We start from the raw sequence: 20,388 nt of genomic DNA on the forward strand, positions 1-20,388 counted from the left end.
CTTGCAGTACCTGAGCTTATTATCCACAGTCGACGACAGCAAAGGGGTTCTTACCTGGGAAGCTGTGCAATGGAAAACCTGATGCATGATCTCACGCTACCTTGTGTAGTATAGCAGCATTTAGTGGACTAAATAAAAGTAGTACTTCTGTACTTTTTTTTAGTGCATGAGTGCGTTCTCACTCGAATCAAATGCTGTGCACTGAGTACCTGGATGTTGTACTCATAAAGCTCAAAAAGTTGCTTTGGAACGCTGGACACTTTTCACCTTCAATTACTGCTATTTTGGCAGCGTAACGAAAGTGAAGGGACCAGCAGCAGTTGCTCAGGTACACAATGCACTTTGCAAATAAAAGTTATACAAGTGGGTTGTTGTCATTGTGTAACATAAGTGCCACTTTACTGTTGTTGGACCAAAGCCATTGTTATTTTTAATAAGTGAATTAAGCAGTCTGGTACGGCGAGCAATGACGTTGCTAACCCGCTAGCTGGCCCCAGCAGGATTCATCATTTTCCAGTTTGTTTTGAGCCAAAATAAAAATGCTACAGAAGAATGTATATGTATATATATATATATGTATGTTCACAGTGTACGTAATGGCAGTGTAGAAATGGAAGTATCCAAATTGAGACACAGCTCTTGTCATCTTATGTTAGAAGCAGCTGAATTGGCCTGTGTTTACCCTGTTCTACCAAGTCTTGTTGTCATTTGTTGTACGCACCCATTATATTTCATTATGACCCCTTTTCCACTGAAATGAGTTCCGTTCTATGTTTCTACTGTTTTTTTTGTCAATAAACCAACCCCAACAGCAACACCTCTGATCCGTGGATAGTTATTGTTTTTTTTTCTTTGGTATTAGTCAGCTTTTACCCTTGCAGCAATACCCAAAACAGGAGTTCTTTTTTTAGGCTTTTTTTTCATGATATCCTAATTATTTGTGTTTTTTCAAACATTTTTTCCTCAAACTACAAGAAGACTTTTGACTGTCTGTAGACTTTTCCCTATTAACAATTTCCCAAATGGCGGCTTAAGAGCAGAAAGCCAGCCTGGAGAGAAGGTAAAAGCCTAGGAGAAGATTCAAAGATTGATTAAAGCAGAGTATGGTACAGTGGGGAGGGGGCTGGTTGGGAGGGTGGTGAATACATGTGAGGAGGGCAGGTGATGGTAATGTTTAGTGTGGGGGCAGAGTGAAGGGCACAGTTGCCTTGCTTTTTTGCGAGTCGTTGAAGTATAAAATATACTTATTAAGGGGGGTATGTAGTTTATGTAGAGGTTTGTCGCTAAAATTAATAGATTTATAATCTAAATCCTCAAGTAATTAGTTGTTGTGCAATTACTCTTATACTTCTCCTGAAGCCGAGAGAGGGAAACATTTATAGTACATTTATTCTTTTTTCGAGGATAACTTTTGGAAGTTACTTTTTTCAGCAATGAAAAAAGGGTTGAAATTAAACATGTTATTGTTGTTATACACGTTTCAGCCACACAGGGCTGAAGTGCACCACTACCTATGTTCTAAATATTCAACAAAAAGCATTAGGTTTTCTTCGAGATTAGCAGAGGTGGGAGTAAGTCCTACATGTGCAAGTCATGAGCAAGTCTCAAGTCTTGACCTACAAGTATCAAGCAAGTCCCAAGTCACTGTGGTGAGAGTCAAGCAAGTCAAGTCAAGTCAAGTCATTGCTCAGGTCAAGTCAAGTCAAGTCAAGTCATACGAAATTCTGATGAATAAGCCCAGTTTCCGCATTTAAATCAGTTAAAAGACAATGGTTATGAAAATGGATTCAACCCACACTATGATCTTCATTACATACACAGTTAATCATTTGAAATCTAATTTAGACCGATGACAATCATATTAGATTCATATTAACCCTAGAACTGCAGACAATATAGCTAGGACTCAATCAAAAAGTCTGTTCAAAAAGGCAGAATTCCAGGTAAGAAAATCATATATGGCATTTGCCATTACACATATTTAATTTAATTTCTGTTAACACTAGAACCGCCAACAGCGTCAGCACCTACATAGATATCATTTTCAAATCATTTAATTTGTTCCTCTTCATCATTTCCTTATAAACTAAGTAGGACGATTTAAAACTCAGTTAATTGGGTTAATTTTGAAATTGCTTCAGTTTATCATCACAACAGATCAAAAAGTTCAGATTCATTTTACAATAAATCAAGGAATGATGCACTTCTACAAACAAAAACAACATAATTAAAACATTTAAACAAACTACTAAAAGTAGATGAACTACATTATTCAACAGTTTACAGTAACTTCTGATAATAACACAGGGGAAATAAACGAGGCATCTCTTTCCCTCTCTCCCTCTCCTGACAGCCCGTCAGTATCAGGGTTAGTCAAAATGAATCCCTTGGAGGTTCTAGTGTTCATTTACTGTTTTGTCTTCTCTTTGCAATGCTTAATCGATTTGAAACCAAGTCTAACGTAGCTTAAACTTAACGTTAGCTTTCTAGCTAACACAACACATTCACGCACCTTTCTCTGTGGGGTTTTTGTAGTGACGAATGAAGTTGGATGTTGTGGTGGTCGTGTCACTGATCTTTATGCTGCAGACCCTGCATACCGCTGTTCTCTTCTTATTAGCGTAATCGACAACATAATCCTTGAATCCAAACTTCACTATTTTTGGAGTAACGCTAGCCGCTGCCATGTTAACTGACACTCCTGCCGTAGTGGGTTGCCAGGTTTGCGCGCATGGCGCAATAATCACCCAATCACGTTTTTCGAAAAAACTAAACGTAATATCTCACTACAAAAACAAACGCAAATATTTAATTTTAAACAGTCAAGTCCTTTCAAGTCATCTGTCTCAAGCTTAAGTCAAGTCTCAAGTCATGAATACCAAGTCAAAGTCAAGTCAAGTCTTTTATCAATGTTAGTCAAGCAAGTCTCAAGTCAAAAAATATGCGACTCGAGTCTGACTCGAGTCAAGTCATGTGACTCGAGTCCCCACCTCTGGAGATTAGTTTTAATTTCTACATGAACTCTTAACACAAGGTGTGTGAGCAAGTTCTGTAACATTTATTTCCAAATATTGTAACGGAGGGAAAGGATATTTGGAAAAAGTCTGTGATAGGTGAGAGAACAAACAATAAAATGGCAAACCTTTTGTGCTATGTCTTTATCACCAACATTTTTTGTTTACAAGGAAAACACAAAATATTGTGCAACCTCTTTAACAAAAATATCACCTTCACAAGTTTCTGCCTTATAGCTTTACAAATGTTGTCAAATCTTTGATATGTAATTTTCTTTATATTTTTCTTTGTTATACTTTTGCCCAAAGCCATCATTTTTTATAACATTCAATGAGTCTACCTTTAGTTATACGAAACCGTTCGAAGAAGAGCCTATTAAATCAGAAGATTATCATTGAAAAAAAGATTCTCCACCTGTGTTATGTAATTTATGTTATATCTCTCACAGGCTCCGCCCTCTACTGGACTCTATGGGTACTACCTTATCATGCAAGCATTCACCTACTGAGACTTCTATAGACGTAGCCGGCCCCGGGGCGGGCCTACCTGAATGCGCGCGCATCTCACCGTATAAAAAGGAGGCCTCGCCTCCTGACTGTTATCCCTTTCTCTTCAGCGAGCGGAAGTGATACACTGAGCATAGACGCGAATAAGAGAAAGAGAAAGAAAAGCATGGACTCACCACTCCTTGAGCACCGCACCTGCCCGACATGCCCTGGCCTGATCGCGGGGGCTGATCCGCACCGCCTGTGCTTCCAGTGCCTGGGGCCGGACCTCGCCGAAGACGGCCTAGGCCAGTCGCCGGCCTGTAACGCCTGCCGGATGATCCCTCGGCTGAGCCGCCGACATCGTGGCGATCATTTCTGGGTGAAGTTCGGCCCGCAGGTGGAGGTGGAGGATCAGGACCTCGAGGTGGTGGAGATGGATGAACTGGATGACGAGGTGCCATTCGGGTTCACCCTCCCGAGGGGCCGGGTGGCCGCGTTCGCGGAGGAGGAAGACGAGGACGCCTCGTTGTCTGGTACCTTCGGGTCCGGCGGCCAGGAGGGTCCAGCACACAGGTCTGCGCGTCTGGACTTCCCGGCGGTGATGACCCTGGCGGCGGAGCATGTAGGCTTACCGCTCCCCCAACCGCTGCCACCGAGGCCTGTAAGCCGCCTTCGGCAGGGGTTTTACGGCCCGGCCCGGCCCGGCCCGGCACAGCCGGCGCAGCCGGCCTTCGTCTCGCCCCCGTTGCCAGATATCTGGCAGTGTGTGGAGGCGACGTGGCGGCAGCCATTGAGGACGAAGACCCCAATCGCAGATGGCAGATGGCAGCTGCGGCCAATAATCTCGGCGTGCTGGGTGTCTCCCTGATTTCCCCTCAGGCAGACGCCCCCGCCCTCCCGCCTCAGGACGGGAGCGATTATCCGGACCGCTGCATCGGTCAGATGAATAATCTGATCCATGGAGTGGCCGCCGCAGCGGGGCGGGTGATGTCCTTGGCCACAGTGGCGTCGCGTCACGTGTGGCTAGGACTCACCGCCCTATCCAAGAAAGACCGAGAGGATCTCCTTGGAGCCCCCGTGTCCACGGACGGGCTCATCGGATCTGGGGGTCCTCGGATCACCTCCGGAGGGGGGTCTCCACTGGGACGGGTGACCTCCTACATCACAGTGTTCACGGACACATCCAGAACAGGATGGGGAGGGACCTGCCTGAAGAGGGCTATAGGTGGGCGCTGGTCTCTAACAGAAACACGGCACAGCAACCTCCTAGAGCTACGGGCAGTAGTGTTGGTCCTCCAGCATTTCAAGCCCCTAATTTAGGGGAGACATGTACTGGTCAGGAGCGACAACAGCACCACAGTGGCATACATCAACAGGCAGGGCGGAGTCTGCCTTGTTGACCACAGCGGAGAAACGGTGGTTATGGGCTTCAGAGGTGGTGTTATCTCTGAGAGCCCTCCACATCCCGGGACTAGAGAACAGGGGGGCCGACCTCATGTCGAGGGGCGGCCCTGCCAGGCGAGTGGGTGCTTCACCCGGAGGTAGTGAAGCAGGTCTGGGCCCAGTTCGGGAGAGCAGAGGTGGACCTGTTCGCCAGCCGGCGCAACAGCCACTGTGCCCTGTGGTTCTCCATGGCTCTGAGCAACGACCCGCCCTTGGGGGCGGACGCGTTTGCACACGAGCCATGGCCAAGAAAGCTGCTCTACGCCTTTCCACCGCTGCGTCTCATTCTCCCTCTCCTGGGAAGAGTGAGGCGAGAACGTCTGTCAGTCATCCTAGTGGCTCCGGATCGCGTCGGGGCGCCGTGGTACTCAGAGATGACACAGATGAAGGTGGGCCAGCCCTGGGCGATTCCCCAGTTCTGGGGGGCGATGTCTCAAGAGGCAGGTGCAATCGGGGCGTTGCCCACTCTGGGCCAACCTCTCCAGGCTTGGCTCCTGAGAGGGACAGGCTGAGACAGGTTGGATTGTCTGACAGTGTTATTCAGTCTATCCAGGCAGCTAGAGCGGGATCCACCACAGCCTGTTACAGGCCAAAGTGGCTGGGATTCCAGCGATGGTGTGAGGAGCGGAGAATAGAGCCCCTATCTTGTGAGTTGGGCTCTATTTTATCCTACTTACAGTTACTGGTGGACAGAGGGCTTGCTCATTCCACAGTGAAAGTGTATGCGGCAGCCATCTCGTCCTGCCATGAGGGATTTGACGGCAGGTCAGCCTTTTGTCAGCCACTGATGTCGCGGTTTTTACAGGGGGTCAGGAGGCTGCGCCCAGTAGTGCACGCCTCCGCCCTGCAGTGGGACCTGCCGTTGGTGCTCGAGGCTCTGGTCACAGAACCATTTGAGCCTCTGGAGCTCTCCTCCCTGAAAGCACTGTCGTGGAAGACAGCATTGCTACTTGCCTTAACGTCAGCCAAGAGAGTGTCCGAGTTAACCGCTCTGTCGGTGCACCCGAGTTGCTTGTTGATCCGGGGTGACCAGAGCGGGGCGACACTCAGACCGAACCCCTCCTTTGTGCCCAAGAGCCTAAGGAGTGCGTTCAGGTCGAGGGCTATTCAGTTAGGGTGCTTTAGTCTTCCACCCCATAGTGGGGCCAGGGAAGCTAAACTGCACCTCCTCTGCCCGGTGCGTGCGCTAGCATGTTATGTGGAGCTCACGGCTGCCCTTAGACGCACCAAACAGCTGTTTGTGTGCTTCGGGGGCGGGGTGACTGGGAAAGCTCTGTCCAAGAAATGCCTGGCAGGCTGGCTCTGCGAGTGCATTGCACGGACAGGCGGGGAGAGCCTGCCCCGCGGGGGTCCGTGCACACTCTACACGGGCTGTGGCTGTGTCAACAGCCTTATTCAACGGTGTGAGTGTGGAAGACATATGCACGGCGGCGTCTTGGTCAACGCCAGGCCCCTTCATAAAGTTTTATCTCTTGGACATGTCTGGCTCTTTCTCCTCGTCTGTGCTTGCTGGGGCAACACAGGACTGGTGAGGAGGGGGGGGGGCTGTGGGTCAGTGGGCATCTGACCCCCTCCCCGGGCGTAATGCGCTTACGTCCCGGGGGACATGGTGCGCACTGGGCCCTTACGGGGCTGGAGGGCTCTCCTCGCCTGCCTAGGGGCAGGAGGGGAGAGCCCTCCACACTATAGTCCACTCACACTCTGCACGGGGTCAGTGTGGGGGACATGGGGCACTTGCGCTCTCCCCGTGCTCCTTAGGGACTCGGAAGAGGTGGTGCATAGTGAGCCCATACGGGGCTGGGGACTCTCTCCGTCTGCCTATGGGCGGACGGGGGGAGCCCTCAGCACTGTTTTCCGAGCACACTTTTCGCGAGGTAAGCGCGTCAGAGTGTGTTCTGTCAGCAGCAGCCCAGACTTCTCCACGGTTACAACCGAGGTAGAGGAGAGTGAGGTGCAGCGGCTGCTAACCAGAAAGCCGGTCAGGGGCAGTGGGGTGGAACGGTGTTGTTGGACGACAGCGCGTGTATACATCGGGGCTCCTGTGAGAGATATAACGAGGGGTTACGTATGGTAACCCTTGTTATATAAGCACAGGCGGAGCCCTCTACTCGGGGCACTGTCTGTCCTATACCGCTCGCTGAAGAGAGGTGTAGGATGACAGTCAGGAGGCGAGGCCTCCTTTTATACGGTGAGATGCGCGTGCATTCAGGTAGGCCCGCCCCGGGGCCGGCTACGTCTATAGAAGTCTCAGTAGGTGAATGCTTGCATGATAAAGTAGCACTACCCATAGAGTCCAGTAGAGGGCTCCGCCTGTGCTTATATAACAAGGGTTACCATACGTAACCCCTCGTTTCATTGCATGAACATCAATTACAAAAGTTGTTCATCCACTGTATAGGTTATAACTTATTATATTGTCAAATTGTTTTCAACTGCTGGCCACAGAATCGAGGCAATGGTAGTGTTTGTAAAAAATACCACCAAACTAAGTTTTAAGAATCTTTATAAGTGGGACAACAAAAAACGGCCCTCTTCGGATTACGTTAAGAGAACATGTACACTCTATTTAGGACATGCATGCAGAGACTTCACACTATTAACATCTTTTTGATTACATCTTCTTGTGTTATAACATGCATGTGATCAAGTTAAGCAAGAAATGTCTGATGTTTAACAAATCACCATTGAAATGAAGTCTGAAATGTATTCAGAGGTAGCCTATTGATGAATTCACCTTATAAATCATGACACATGGCTTCCCCCTCGGTCATAGTACTGTTGCAGCTTGATATAATAAGAAGTATTGGAGTCGATATGAGAGATTCTTGCACTCTATTTCTTTTTGGTAATGGATCAATAGATTTCAGTGGCAGCACAAGAAATAAAATAAATCTGTTCTCTGAGGTGCTGCGGAGAACACAGAAACCTTTATTTGTTTTGTATTCACCTAGGAAAGATGCATGTATGGCAAACTGCTCTCAAGCAAAACAAATGTGTGCAGTCGTCACAACAGACTGATAACATAGTAATAGCATTGTGGCAAGAAGGAGTGCCTCTCAATAGCTTAAGCATGAAGCTACAGATGTGGAACAGTACACTGTCTTCTTTTTTTTTATTTCCTCGACACAGTTGTACTGAAACTGCAGTGGAGGAAACTTTTTTATGAATCCCTGTACTTAGATTTTCGTTTTTATAAGACAGGATTGATAACATGGACACTGGATGTTTTTGTAACACTCACCCCATGCCTCTTCCTCTCGGTCCACCTTGACCCCCTCGGTCAAAACCACTATCAAATCCGCCACCGCCACGACCTCCAAATCCACCTCGGCGTCCCCTGCTGCCGCGGCCATCCTGATCCCCGTAACCTCTATCGGAACCGCCGTATCCCCCACCTCCTCCTCCTCCTCCTCCTCCTCCTCCTCCTCCTCCTCCACTCAACGGTGGGCTTTCATCTCCATATCCTAAGAAGGAGTTGAGACACTTAGAAATCTACAGATGTATAGTGATGCCAATACCTGATTACAGAAGTACCACAAAAAACTATGTTGTAGCATTTTGAAATTGATTAATCCTTATTCAAACATTAATAGCTAAAGTAATTTTTCGTGTAAATTATAGTAATATTATTGTAAAGATCTTAGGTTTAGGATTGACAAAACAAGACATTTGAAGTCATCACCTTGGACTTTGAGAAACTGGGATTGACATCTATTTTTGTTATAAAAATAAAAAAAGGAATACTCTTCAAAACAGAAAGGCCAATATAAAGCATCTCTCATCCACCTTGCCCATACTGGCTTTGCTGGCTGTAGCTCTGTGGAGGGGGCGAGTTGTAGCCTGGAGGCTGGTTGAAGTGACCTCCTCCGTGTTGGGATGGCTGCTGGTGGCTCCCGCTGCCCCCATAGCCCCCAGACTGACCTCCACTGCTGCCGTAACCACCTCCACCCTGTCCACCGCTCGGGGGCTGGTTGTATCCAGAGGACTGCGAGTTACCTTCATAGCTGTTGAAGGAAGAAAGGGAGAGAAGCTTTAAAAAACAACAACAACAAGACAATGCATGTGTGGCACTAAAGCTTGCCGGAAGCCAAACCTAAACCAGGAGTTTACACCTTTGTTAAAGCTTACAACTCTATATTGAAATGTTTTAACTTAACATATTCTTTTATAGCCACTGCCTACTACTACTACAGCTCCAATTCACCTGCATTCATTAATATCAACTTAGGTACAAGACAAGTTCTTTCCTAAGCAGCTATGGGTTCAAGGACACAATTTAATAATTAAAAAAAACGCTGACAACTTAAAGTTAAAATCAGGACTCCTCAACAGATGATGCAAAAATATCTAGATTTAAGAAGACTTAACATTTATTTTTCAAGAGTGACCTGGCAAAGAAGGGAACATAAAACAAGCATTGACAGCATATTGTTACAACAACAAACAATACAAATAGAGAAATACAACTGTCACACACTGTAAATGAGTGAGCACAGTATCCAGTTAATAGGCAATACACTATTGCTGTACTAGTCTTACCCTGCAGAGGATGAAGGAGGAGGCTGCTGCTGGCTGTACCCAGAGAAGGATGACTGCTGGTTGTAGCTCATGTTGGACGGCTGGTTGTTGTTGTTATTGTTGTAGCCTCCAGGGCTATAGGATTGATTATAGCCACCGCCTTCACCTTCACCTTCACCTTCACCTTCACCTCCACCTCCACCTCCCTGGTTAGAGGGGGGAGAACCATATCCTATAGGGAGAAGAGAGGAGACATGACATGTAGATAAAGTTCCTTGTCTACAAAGAGTGAGTGGATAACTGTGGGGCTTTGGACAGTCTTCCTCCACCTGACTGGGATTGACCGTAGCTGCCGTATCCGCCCTGGCTGTAGGAGCCGGGGCTGCTGTCAGAGCCCTGTTTGTAGCCTCCATAGCCCTGCTGGCTGTAGCCCTGCCCAGAAGACTGACCATAGCCCTGGCCCATAGCACCACCACCTCCTCCGCCTCCACCACCACCTCCATAGGACCCATAGCTGCCAGAGGTAAAAGAGTCAACCACATTCAGACACCAAACATGAACACAATGTAATAAAAGAGTTAGAGCAGTTTTATTCCAAGAATAATCAGATTGTATTTATTAATTTTATAGTTTCACATTTTTCCCTAAATACAAATGTAAATGTATTAGAAAAATGATATCATATACTAGAAATAATCAATAAAATATGTGGTGTTTTATTTTGAAAACTAAATAAATCTCAACAAGCAAGTCTTGTCCCGGCCCATAGGACGAGAAACTTTTATTTAAGACAATACTTACCCCTGGCCAGATGATTGGGAATATTCTATGGGAATAAACAAAATTGAGTGTTACAATTTTAAAAAATATATTTGTATTAACAGATAAACAATAAACGGAACTGTGTTGATAAATGATCCTACTTGTTAAGCTAAATAAAGTATTTAAAAGCCACCTGGATCAGCTAGCAGCTCACAACTGAACACAGGGCTGTTTATTATGTTACTTTCTATATGAATTACCTTCATTTATTTATTTTTTGTGCTGCTAAAACAACTTCATTTCCACACTGGATATCTTTAATGTTGGTAAAGCTGCAAAGATGAATCATTTAATTGTGAGCTGTGAAATAATGGCCAACTATTTAGATAATTGAAAAATCAGTTGTGAAGTTTTTTTGAAGAAAATAAATCAAAATTGTCTGATATAATGAATATCATCTATATATATGCAATATATAGCCAATGGAAGTCACATGTATATAAAATGTATATATGTTTCACTCAACACAACTACCATGTTTTCCAGTCAACAGTGATTCATATCTCACTAAATATCATGCATCAAAGATTAAAGTCACAAAAATGTTGTTCCAAGGCACCAAACCAGTAATATGACTTTCATTCTTAAAATAGATGTTCTTCTAATACTTATGGGCTTGTACTTAAGAGGGCATTTTCGTGGAGAATTTTCCTTGTAATGGAGTATTTTTACATCGCTGTATTGGTGTTTTTCCATGAGTGCCACTGTCAGAATCTGGGTCAGTGGACCAGTAACGTTGGTTAACCACAGCCGATAGCATAGTAGCCGTTAAGATAAATGCTAATGGAATAAACCGGTAGCTTAGTTAGCTTTACGGTACCGTTAGAAGAATACATTACAGTGACAGCTACACAGTATGTTCCCCTCAGAAGGGGGAGAGATGCTGTGGGGTCCTTTAATATCATAACCGAGTAATTTAAGAAATAAAACCAACTTTAAGCACTACCGTTTATGTTAACTGATTAGCAGCTAGCTGATAACAACAGATAACTAATGTGTTATCACTAGCCGGTAACCGGTAACGCACTAGCTTGTTAACCTTCACTGTTAAAACATCTAAACTGTTGTTTTAGCACGGAATATACGTCTCCTTACCGTTAGACGCCATTTCGACGAACGAAAATCAGCCCTTTTACCTTGAATAGAGCGAATAAGACAGTGTTGTTATCTGACAGCAGAGGAGGGGGACCCAGAAGATGGATGCAGCCTTCACAGCCCTGCAGGGGGGGCGTGGCAGCCATTGTCTAATATTATTTACTATGGTGTGTGGTAACTAGGTAACATTTACTCAAGTACTGTCCTTAAGTAAAACATTTAGGTACTTGTACTTTACTTGAATATTTTCAAATGATACTACTTTATACTTTTACTCCACTACATTTTGTTGGCAAATGTTGTACTTTTTACTCCACTTCATTTATTTTACATACTAGTTACTTTGCAGATTTAGGTTAATACAAAATAGAAATGGACATATATCTTATATTATTATAGGCTAAGCTACCCAGTATTGTATAAAGTTATTCAAGTAAATCCTACCTTCACCAAGTACAACATTGAAGTGATGAACCAATTTTACACTGCGTATTGTATAATAATTCTCATGTTACATTTTTGTATTATTGTTTTACACATTCGAAATAAATCTGATCAAATCAAATCAAATGAACAATTTAATGCACCATTAATTTGAATAAAATCATTAAAAAATATCTGTTGTTTAATTGTGCCTTTATTCATAACGAGTACTTTTGATGCTAATACTTTCTTATTTTGACTTAAACACTTGTAACTGAGTGTGAGACTGACCGTTGAGCGGCCCGACCAAGCAAGGAGGCATGTGCAGCCTCGAAATTTCCCCCAAACCAAGGACGCGGCCTCGGTGGAATTCCAAGTATGCTGGAGATTGGAACAGTCCTTCGGCGGCACTCGATGACGTAGCATCCTTGAAATATTGGCTTGGAAGCCAATATCCTCGCGATTGAGAAACGGCCAGAGAGTTCAAATATAACCCGGTGTGGGCATTTTTACTCCTTGTGGTACATGACACAGCCTCAATCTTACTGTCTCATGTGAACACAGTCACCAGCAACAAGGATCTCACACACACAAACAGGAAACACAGACCCTAAATACCCACAGACTAATCAACCAACAAGACAGGTGAGGGGGGAGGAGACAACACAGGGCACCAGGTGAACACAATCAACAACAATGAAGCTATACAACCCGTAACGGAGGCCGAGATCTATGGGCCCAGAGATCACCTCCGTGACATTTCCTTACCCCTCTCCCCCGGAAGCACAGTGTCTTCAAAATCTTGGCTTCCCTGCAAGGTTTCTGCTTCCCCTTGTGCAGCATGGTTTCCTCAGGGGGGGGCGTGAAGTCAGAAGGAAGCTTCCCTTTCTTCCTCTTCGGCATCTGATTCGGCATCTGATTCTCCGTCTTCCGGCGCTCCTGCTGGTTCTGCTGCATGACGCGCTCTCTCTCCTGACGGATCTTCTCGGCCATTTTCACCCGCTCCTCCTCAGCTAGAAAAGCATCTTCCTCGTCTTTGATTTTCTTCTCCTCTGCAAGGTTCTTCTCCTTCTCCAGGCGTATCAGACAAGCCTCCTCCGCTAAGCGCATCTCCTCTTCCTTTCTCACCTTCTCCTCTTCCTCCCTCTGTAACCGGAGCTGCTCCTCTTTCTGCTCTTGCATCAATCTCCGGTTCTCCGCCAGGATCTTTGATGCCTCAGCGGCAGAGTTAGTGCCCTTTAGCCAATCTTCCGTCTTGCCTCCGGAGTCTCCGTTCCTCTTTTATTACGGATTCCTGTTCCTGTATCCGTGCGAACTGCTGCTCTCTGGCTGTCTGAGACTGCATGAGTGATCTCATCATCTCCCTCAGTTCCTCCATCGTTTTCACCTCCTCACTTGGTAAATCCCACTTCTGACACCAATTGTGAGACTGACCGTTGAGCGGCCCGACCAAGCAAGGAGACAGAGGCAGAGGCCGTTTCTCAATCGTGAGGATGCTGGCTTGGTAGCACAGCCGAGCCGAGCATCTTGCTTCAGAAGCAAGGCAAGAATACTTCCTGGCATTCGGAAAACAAAGAGTGGAACAGGCTAGCAAGTGTGCAGGTGTGCGTCATATGAGAGGCTCCGCCTTACATCTTCCGCCACAGATTTGGGGAAATTGGTCCATGCGCAAAGCATTGTGGGGATTTTAAGGACGCGAAGTCTACCCATGTGCAGCCTCGAAATTTCCCCCAAACCAAGGACGCGGCCTCGGTGGAATTCCAAGTATGCTGGAGATTGGAACAGTCCTTCGGCGGCACTCGATGACGTAGCATCCTTGAAATATTGGCTTGGAAGCCAATATCCTCGCGATTGAGAAACGGCCAGAGAGTTCAAATATAACCCGGTGTGGGCATTTATTACTCCTTGTGGTACATGACACAGCCTCAATCTTACTGTCTCATGTGAACACAGTCACCAGCAACAAGGATCTCACACACAAACAGGAAACACAGACCCTAAATACCCACAGACTAATCAACCAACAAGACACAGGTGAGGGGGGAGGAGACAACACAGGGCACCGGAGGCCTGGGGCCTATACTACGAAGCAAGATTTTCGTTTAGCAAGCTAACTTCAGGGGTTTCCGGTCCTACGAAGCTGGTTCACTTTTTAGCGGACTAGATCTCCACGGTAACTTATCCTGGAACCTAGTCTGCTCCGAAGCAGGATAGGTTCCAGGATAAGAGATCAACTCAGTGAAAGCACCGCCTGCTGACCAATCAGAGCTCAGTGTGCGGAGGAAATACAGTTTAAACTGCCGTTGCAGGAAAGACGGCCGGCCAAAATCACCGACTGTGTGAACGTGAAAATGAATAGAATATCACATCCCATCTTCTGAACAATCTGACTATTATCCTATAACTATTATACTATTATTATACTATTATGTTAAGAAAGCTTAATTAAATATCTGCCACAACATAAGTAACCGGATCAAAGTAACATTACGTAGCCTACAGTCCGCGGCACTGTGAGTGCAGACGTCGATGTGTCCCATTATCATTCATATCACATCATATCACATCATAATGTATCATATATTTCCTTATCTGAGTCAGCTTCTTGAGCCGTATCTGGCCGTGCAACACTCACAGTGTCACATACTGTATGCAGAAGTATCATTTTAAGCAACACATTAAGTTGACGAAACACTCGAGTCAAATGTAATTAAAGTCAGATCCACTCGTGTCTTGGACGGGGCAGTGATATCATAAACCTGTTAATGTACGCATTCAAACGCTTTTTCTTTTACCAGCTGTATTCACCTTGCAGCTGCAGCTATGTGGCTTTTATCCTGGATAAAGTGTTTAAGTCATGGATGTTTAAAGTTTAACTTCTTCATATTTGGCTAATATTAAAGTTCACTTTTCATTCAGGAAGTATGACGCTGCGCTGTCAGTACGCTTGTCCATGTTTGTGATTGGTCGAATGCTCCAAATACCACCCCTTTCATGTGAACGCGCACCTAACTAGATAGGACACGGCTGGCTTGAGCGATCCACTTGATAACCAGCTAGTACAGTTTAGCGAGAGCGCGTATGTTTTGGATTGGGCCAACCGGCTAACTCATACATATCCAGGTTAGGTTGAACCAGCTTCGTAGTACAGGCCTCAGGTGAACACAATCAACAACAATTAAGCTATACAACCCGTAACGGAGGCCGAGATCTATGGGCCCAGAGATCACCTCCGTGACACTGAGTATTTGTACACTGTAGTATTGCTACTTTTAATTAAGTAAATAATCTGAGTACTTCTTCCACCTTTGATTATTTATATAATATAAATAATTATTCAAGTCTCACAATTAGTATTCAAGCCACTGGCACTGCATTTAAATCATATTTTACAGACTATTTTATGTTTGTCTTTTAACTGTCAGCTTGTATTTTGCAGTGTTTGATGTTTTCTTTTTGAATGTATATATTTTATTTTATGCCTCCTATGAATGCGCTTGAATGTTGTGCTCCCACCTTATACAAGTGCTAGACAAATCTTTATTTTATTATTATTACAATTATATACATTACAAGTTCAAATAAAGGCTATTTTGTATTATTATGATACCAGAGGCCTGTACTACGAAGCCGGATTTTCGCTTAGCCGGCTGACTTCAGGGAAAACTCGGGCTTTCCGGTCCTACGACGCTGGTTCTCTTTTTAGCGAGCTAGATCTCCATGGTAACTTATGCTGAGCGGCTAACCTCCTCAGGAGGAGGTTAGGTTGCAGGCTAAGAGATCAACTCAGTGAAAGCACCGCCTGCTGACCAATCAGAGCTCCGTGTGCGGAGTTTAAAGCGATCAATTCATATTACAGGATAGAGGAAATACAGAAAAACTGCCGTTGCAGGAAAGACGGCCGGCAAAAATCAACTGACTGTGTGAACGTGAAAATTAATAGAATATCGCCTCCCATCTTCAGAGCAATCTGACTATTATAACATTAGCGTTAAGAAAGCTTACTTAAATATCTGCCACGACATAAGTAACCGGATCCGAGTAACATTAAGTAGCCTACAGTCCGCGGTACTGTGAGTGCAGACGGCGATGTGTCCCATTATCATTCATATCATATCACATCATAATGTATCATATATTTCCTTATCTGAGTCAGCTTCTTGAGCCGTATCTGGCCGTGCAACACTCACAGTGTCACATACTGTATGCAGAAGTATCATTTTAAGCAACACATTAAGTTGACGAAACACTCGAGTCAAATGTAATTAAAGTCAGATCCACTCGTGTCTTGGACGGGGCAGTGATATCATAAACCTGTTAATGTACGCATTCAAACGCTTTTTCTTTTACCAGCTGTATTCACCTTGCAGGTGCAGCTATGTGGCTTTTATCCTGGATAAAGTGTTTAAGTCATGGATGTTTAAAGTTTAACTTCTTCATATTTGACTAATATTAAAGTTCACTTTTCATTCAGGAAGTATGACGCTGCGCTGTCAGTACTCTTGTCCATGTTTGAGATTGGTCGAATGCTCCAAATACCACCCCTTTCATGTGAACGCGCACCTAACTAGATAGGACACGGCTGGCTTGAGCGATCCACTTGATAACCAGCGTCGTAGTACAGTTTAGCCAGAGCGCGTATGTTTTGGATTGGGCCAACCGGCTAACTCATACATATCCAGGTTAGGAAAATCCGGCTTCGTAGTACAGGCCTCTGATCATTATTTTTAAGTACATTTTCTTCATTTAAACACCAGTAATTGAAAATAACCTTTAAAATAGAGTATACAACTTTAACCATCTTGTGATTGGGTCAGACATGTGGGGCCAATGGATAAAGTCGGGCCAATAAATATAAAAATATATTCAGTATCTTTAATTTTGCATGTGTTTACAATCCAAGCCGTAAATACATTGTATGTTGGTTGTTGTTGCTTTCATTGTTGTTGCAGAAGAAGGTTGGTCAAACAGGCTCTTTTAACAAACACTTGATAAGTGAACTTATTATACAACTTGACCTCATGTTTATGTTTGAATGGTGTAAATTCAAACTGCCGTGTTCTTGTTTTCTGGTTACCATGACAGCTACATTTTCACAGAAGGAGCCTCAGCTAGGTAACAAATGTCCTTAAGTGGCTTTAATCTTGTTATTCTTTATTATTACATATTTAATACATTTGATTTTGACTCGCCTAAGTTGCACTAGGTGAAAGTCTCACTGATCTCTGTGATTTCTATGATTTCTTCTTATGAATATTTGATTATTGAACTGATTTACATGTTCTTTTGATTGTTTTTGTATGTTGCTGTATCCATTAAAATACTGTCAGAGCAGAAATAACAGAATATGTTTTTGTTATAAAGAAATTGTCTTATAATCATGCTATTAGTAGATGTTTTGTTTTAGTGAAGCCTTTTATATACTTAGAAGCTGGTCTTTTTTTGTGTTTGTGTTTTAACCCATTTTGAATAAAGGTATTTTAGATTAGATTTAGGTTTAGATTTAAGCAGAAACTGTGCATATATTTTCTGTTTAGTGTATCCTTGACAGGCATTGAAACCCTCATAAGCTTTGGTTTAGACGTCGTCATGAACAGTGTGATGGTCGGGGACCAGAGGTTGACCCACCATGGTCAGCACTGTCAAAGTAAGTCAAAGAGCGGCAAACTGAGGACTCTGCATCAGAGCACCTTGGACCTGAGTGACACAGCACCCTGCTACACCACCACCCACAGCCAGGTCAGCACCCTGATGATACCTGACAGATTCATACCTTTTACAGAAGTCTCTTCATCATGTTGTGTCTTTGTGTTGGTCAGAGTTATTCTGGAGAGTCTGCTGGTGGACGTCCTCTCATCTTCCACCTGAGAGATCCCAGCTTCCCCTCCCAGCACCGGAACCGGCTGGACCTCAGCACAGCGCTACAGGGGCCGCTGCAGGGGCCGCTGCAGGGGCCGCTGCAGTCACACTCTGCAGACGTGCATGGGCCCAAACACATAACTCCGGTAACTGCAGCGAAAGTAAAACTTCAAACACACTTTCTGTTGTCTATATTGCATTATAATCTGTTAAATGCACTTAATTATTATAGTAAAAAACACTAAATATTCATAATTGCTTCATAACATTAATGATTACACATCATAAATCAATATATAATGCCAAGTATCATCATTTTGTACATTTGCTGGACACTTACTTACTCACTTACTGATGTTGTACAATGAAACTAAATGAACCCTTTATTGTAATGAGATATCTAAAGTCCACTCAGTAAAACCTCTAATATGATATATGATATATGATATGATATAATATGTCTATAAAATGTCCACAAAATGAAACAAGAATTTTAAACCTGTCTTTATCCTATTGACATAAATGCATGCAAATTAGCAGATATTTAATGAGATGATACCCTATTTGAATATTTAAACGTATCATTTCAGAAAAAGTGTTATACAAAATAGAATTGTATAAATGTGTGTAATCGACAAGGGAAGTTTCATCGTTTTATCTATTATGACAATTGATTACCCATATCACCTGTAGTGTTTCCCATTATAAATCAAATCATGTCTCTGTCTTGCTGCAGAGGACCGACCAGAGGAAGGAGAACTGGGCTCGGTACCGCAGTGGCCAGGCCGTCAGAGAGATCACCAACCCACAACCCACTGAGTCCTGGACCTCCTACAGAGCAGGACACACAATCCCAGCACCGGAGGAACCCTGTCTGCAGGCTGGCAGAGCAACACAGTGGCACCAACACAACCTACTGACAGGTGCTGTGCGCAGCTTCATACAGGAAATACACGTTCACAGAGCCGGTTTGAAAGAAATGTAATAACAGGAATATTAGTTTTTCATCTCAAAATGTAGAGCTTCTGATTCACTTCAATAGGTCTTTATGAAACCAGGATAACAAATATTAATTCCATAATTGATTCTACATGTATTTGCCAATGTCCATTTGCAGTACCTGTGCAGGTTCACGCATAACAATCAGAAGACATACAAAATATTGTAAAGTCTTTATCACACCAACAACTATAAAGCCAGATCTATATGGAAATACCAGCAAATATATTTTCAGTGCAAATATAACATTACAGTTCATTTTCAAGTAAATCATTTTTGTGTCATGTTTAAATGTCCAATATCATGGTCAGTTCAATAGTGATATACAAACTCCCTCAGTGGAGAAAGACAGATATGAATTCTGATTATTCTCATAATTATTCTTTGTACAGTATATGACAAAATGTACAATTTGACCCCAGAGCATCTATTAAAAAAAACGTCAAAATAATTACTTTGTAAATATTTTCCACTTTTATATACATTTTTCAATGGTGGACTATTTAAAGCATTGCAGTTATTTTGGATGTGATGACATTTTAAGTGTTGCTAGTAGTAGTGTGTGATAACAGTTTGGGTATTCACTGCTCTCCAGTGGTCACAGGGAGTACCTGCAACGCTTCATTTGAATTTATAGGTTGTCTCAGATATATACAAAACATTTCTCTGAAGTTTTTGATTCGAAATACCAAATGAATCATGCATTGTAGCATCCCATAAAACTATTTTGTTTTAAATGCTAATGAGCTGCTGCTGGCCATTCCCCTCTGAGAAGTGATTGGTTAAAAACACAATGGTGCTCTAGAAGGAGATGCAGTTGAAAAGGTGGGCGGGAGTTACCTTGGTTGGTTATTGGCTAATGATTGCACAACCCAATATAAAACATTGTGAAATCTCAAAGTTGCCAAAATCTGATCCGCTCATTTTCCGACTTTTCTATAAACGGATCAGACCAAATGAGAGAGAATCTTTTTTCTGAAACTTTCCGAATCTCTTATTATTCATTTATAATTACATTACATTACATGTTACTTGTTAGACGCTTTTATCCAAAGCGACTTACATACTCAATACTGTGGGCAATCCCCACAGGAGCAATTTGGGGTGAAGTGTCTTGCCCAGGGACACAACGACATGCTGACTGCAGTGGGGTTTGAACCTGTGCCCCCCTGATCCCAACACCAACACACTATCCACTGCGCACTACCCACTGCGCCACACGCCTCCCCTAATTAATAAGTAAATTAATAATTGTTAACAATATGTACAACATAATGTATTTGTTGCATGTTTAGAAACAACACACTTACAAATGTAATTCATTGACAGTTATATTGATTCTCAAATGTCACATTTAGATAACATAATGTAATGAAGCCTTTAATCGCTTTAAATGTTTGGTTTTGTCAGTCCAAAATCCCAGAGATATTCCCTCTGATATGAGACAGAGAAGAACAATTACCTCGAATGATTAATCGATTATCAACCAGTTAAAGTTTGTGATTCCGTGAATATCTATAAAGTTGTATGAACCTGTGTGCAGGTGAGCCGAGGCAGCAGGGCCAGGGGAGCCCTTCAGGAGGCGCAGAGATGAACTACTGTGGGTGGCGAGGCCCCGGGAGACAGACTGCACTGCCCTCAGACTCTACTGACACACTTACAACAAAATATATGAATATTGTTAAATATATAATCCTGACACTTTGACTCTTATTATGAACATTTT

The 20,388-nt window shown here is 43.7% G+C and overlaps 2 protein-coding genes across 7 annotated transcripts in view; both read right to left on the bottom strand.

The window, feature by feature from the left end:
* LOC117492390 (transmembrane protease serine 9-like) overlaps positions 1-8,324 on the bottom strand; it is a 74,645-nt gene extending 66,321 nt beyond the window's left edge. For 5 of the 6 annotated variants that reach the window (XM_034142642.1, XM_034142649.1, XM_034142643.1 and 2 more), the window contains exon 1: positions 8,188-8,324. In XM_034142642.1, coding sequence (XP_033998533.1) covers positions 8,188-8,299 — 112 coding nt within the window. In that variant the 5' untranslated portion in view covers positions 8,300-8,324. The remainder of the gene's footprint in view (positions 1-8,187) is intronic. The other variant, XM_034142646.1, reaches the window with a different exon arrangement.
* A 39-nt stretch (positions 8,325-8,363) lies between these two features.
* fus (FUS RNA binding protein) lies at positions 8,364-11,479 on the bottom strand (the record flags this gene model as incomplete). The annotated part of the gene is made up of 6 exons (XM_034143478.1): positions 11,382-11,479; positions 10,266-10,290; positions 9,794-9,978; positions 9,486-9,696; positions 8,733-8,950; positions 8,364-8,410 (listed from the first exon to the last, which is right to left on the bottom strand). Coding segments are annotated over exons 1-6 (699 nt in total), but the record flags the coding sequence as incomplete, so codon positions are not given.
* Between the last annotated feature and the right edge of the window lie 8,909 nt (positions 11,480-20,388).

Source organism: Trematomus bernacchii, unplaced genomic scaffold (assembly GCF_902827165.1).
Source record: "Trematomus bernacchii unplaced genomic scaffold, fTreBer1.1, whole genome shotgun sequence".
In the NCBI taxonomy this organism is placed as follows: Eukaryota; Metazoa; Chordata; class Actinopteri; order Perciformes; family Nototheniidae; genus Trematomus; species Trematomus bernacchii.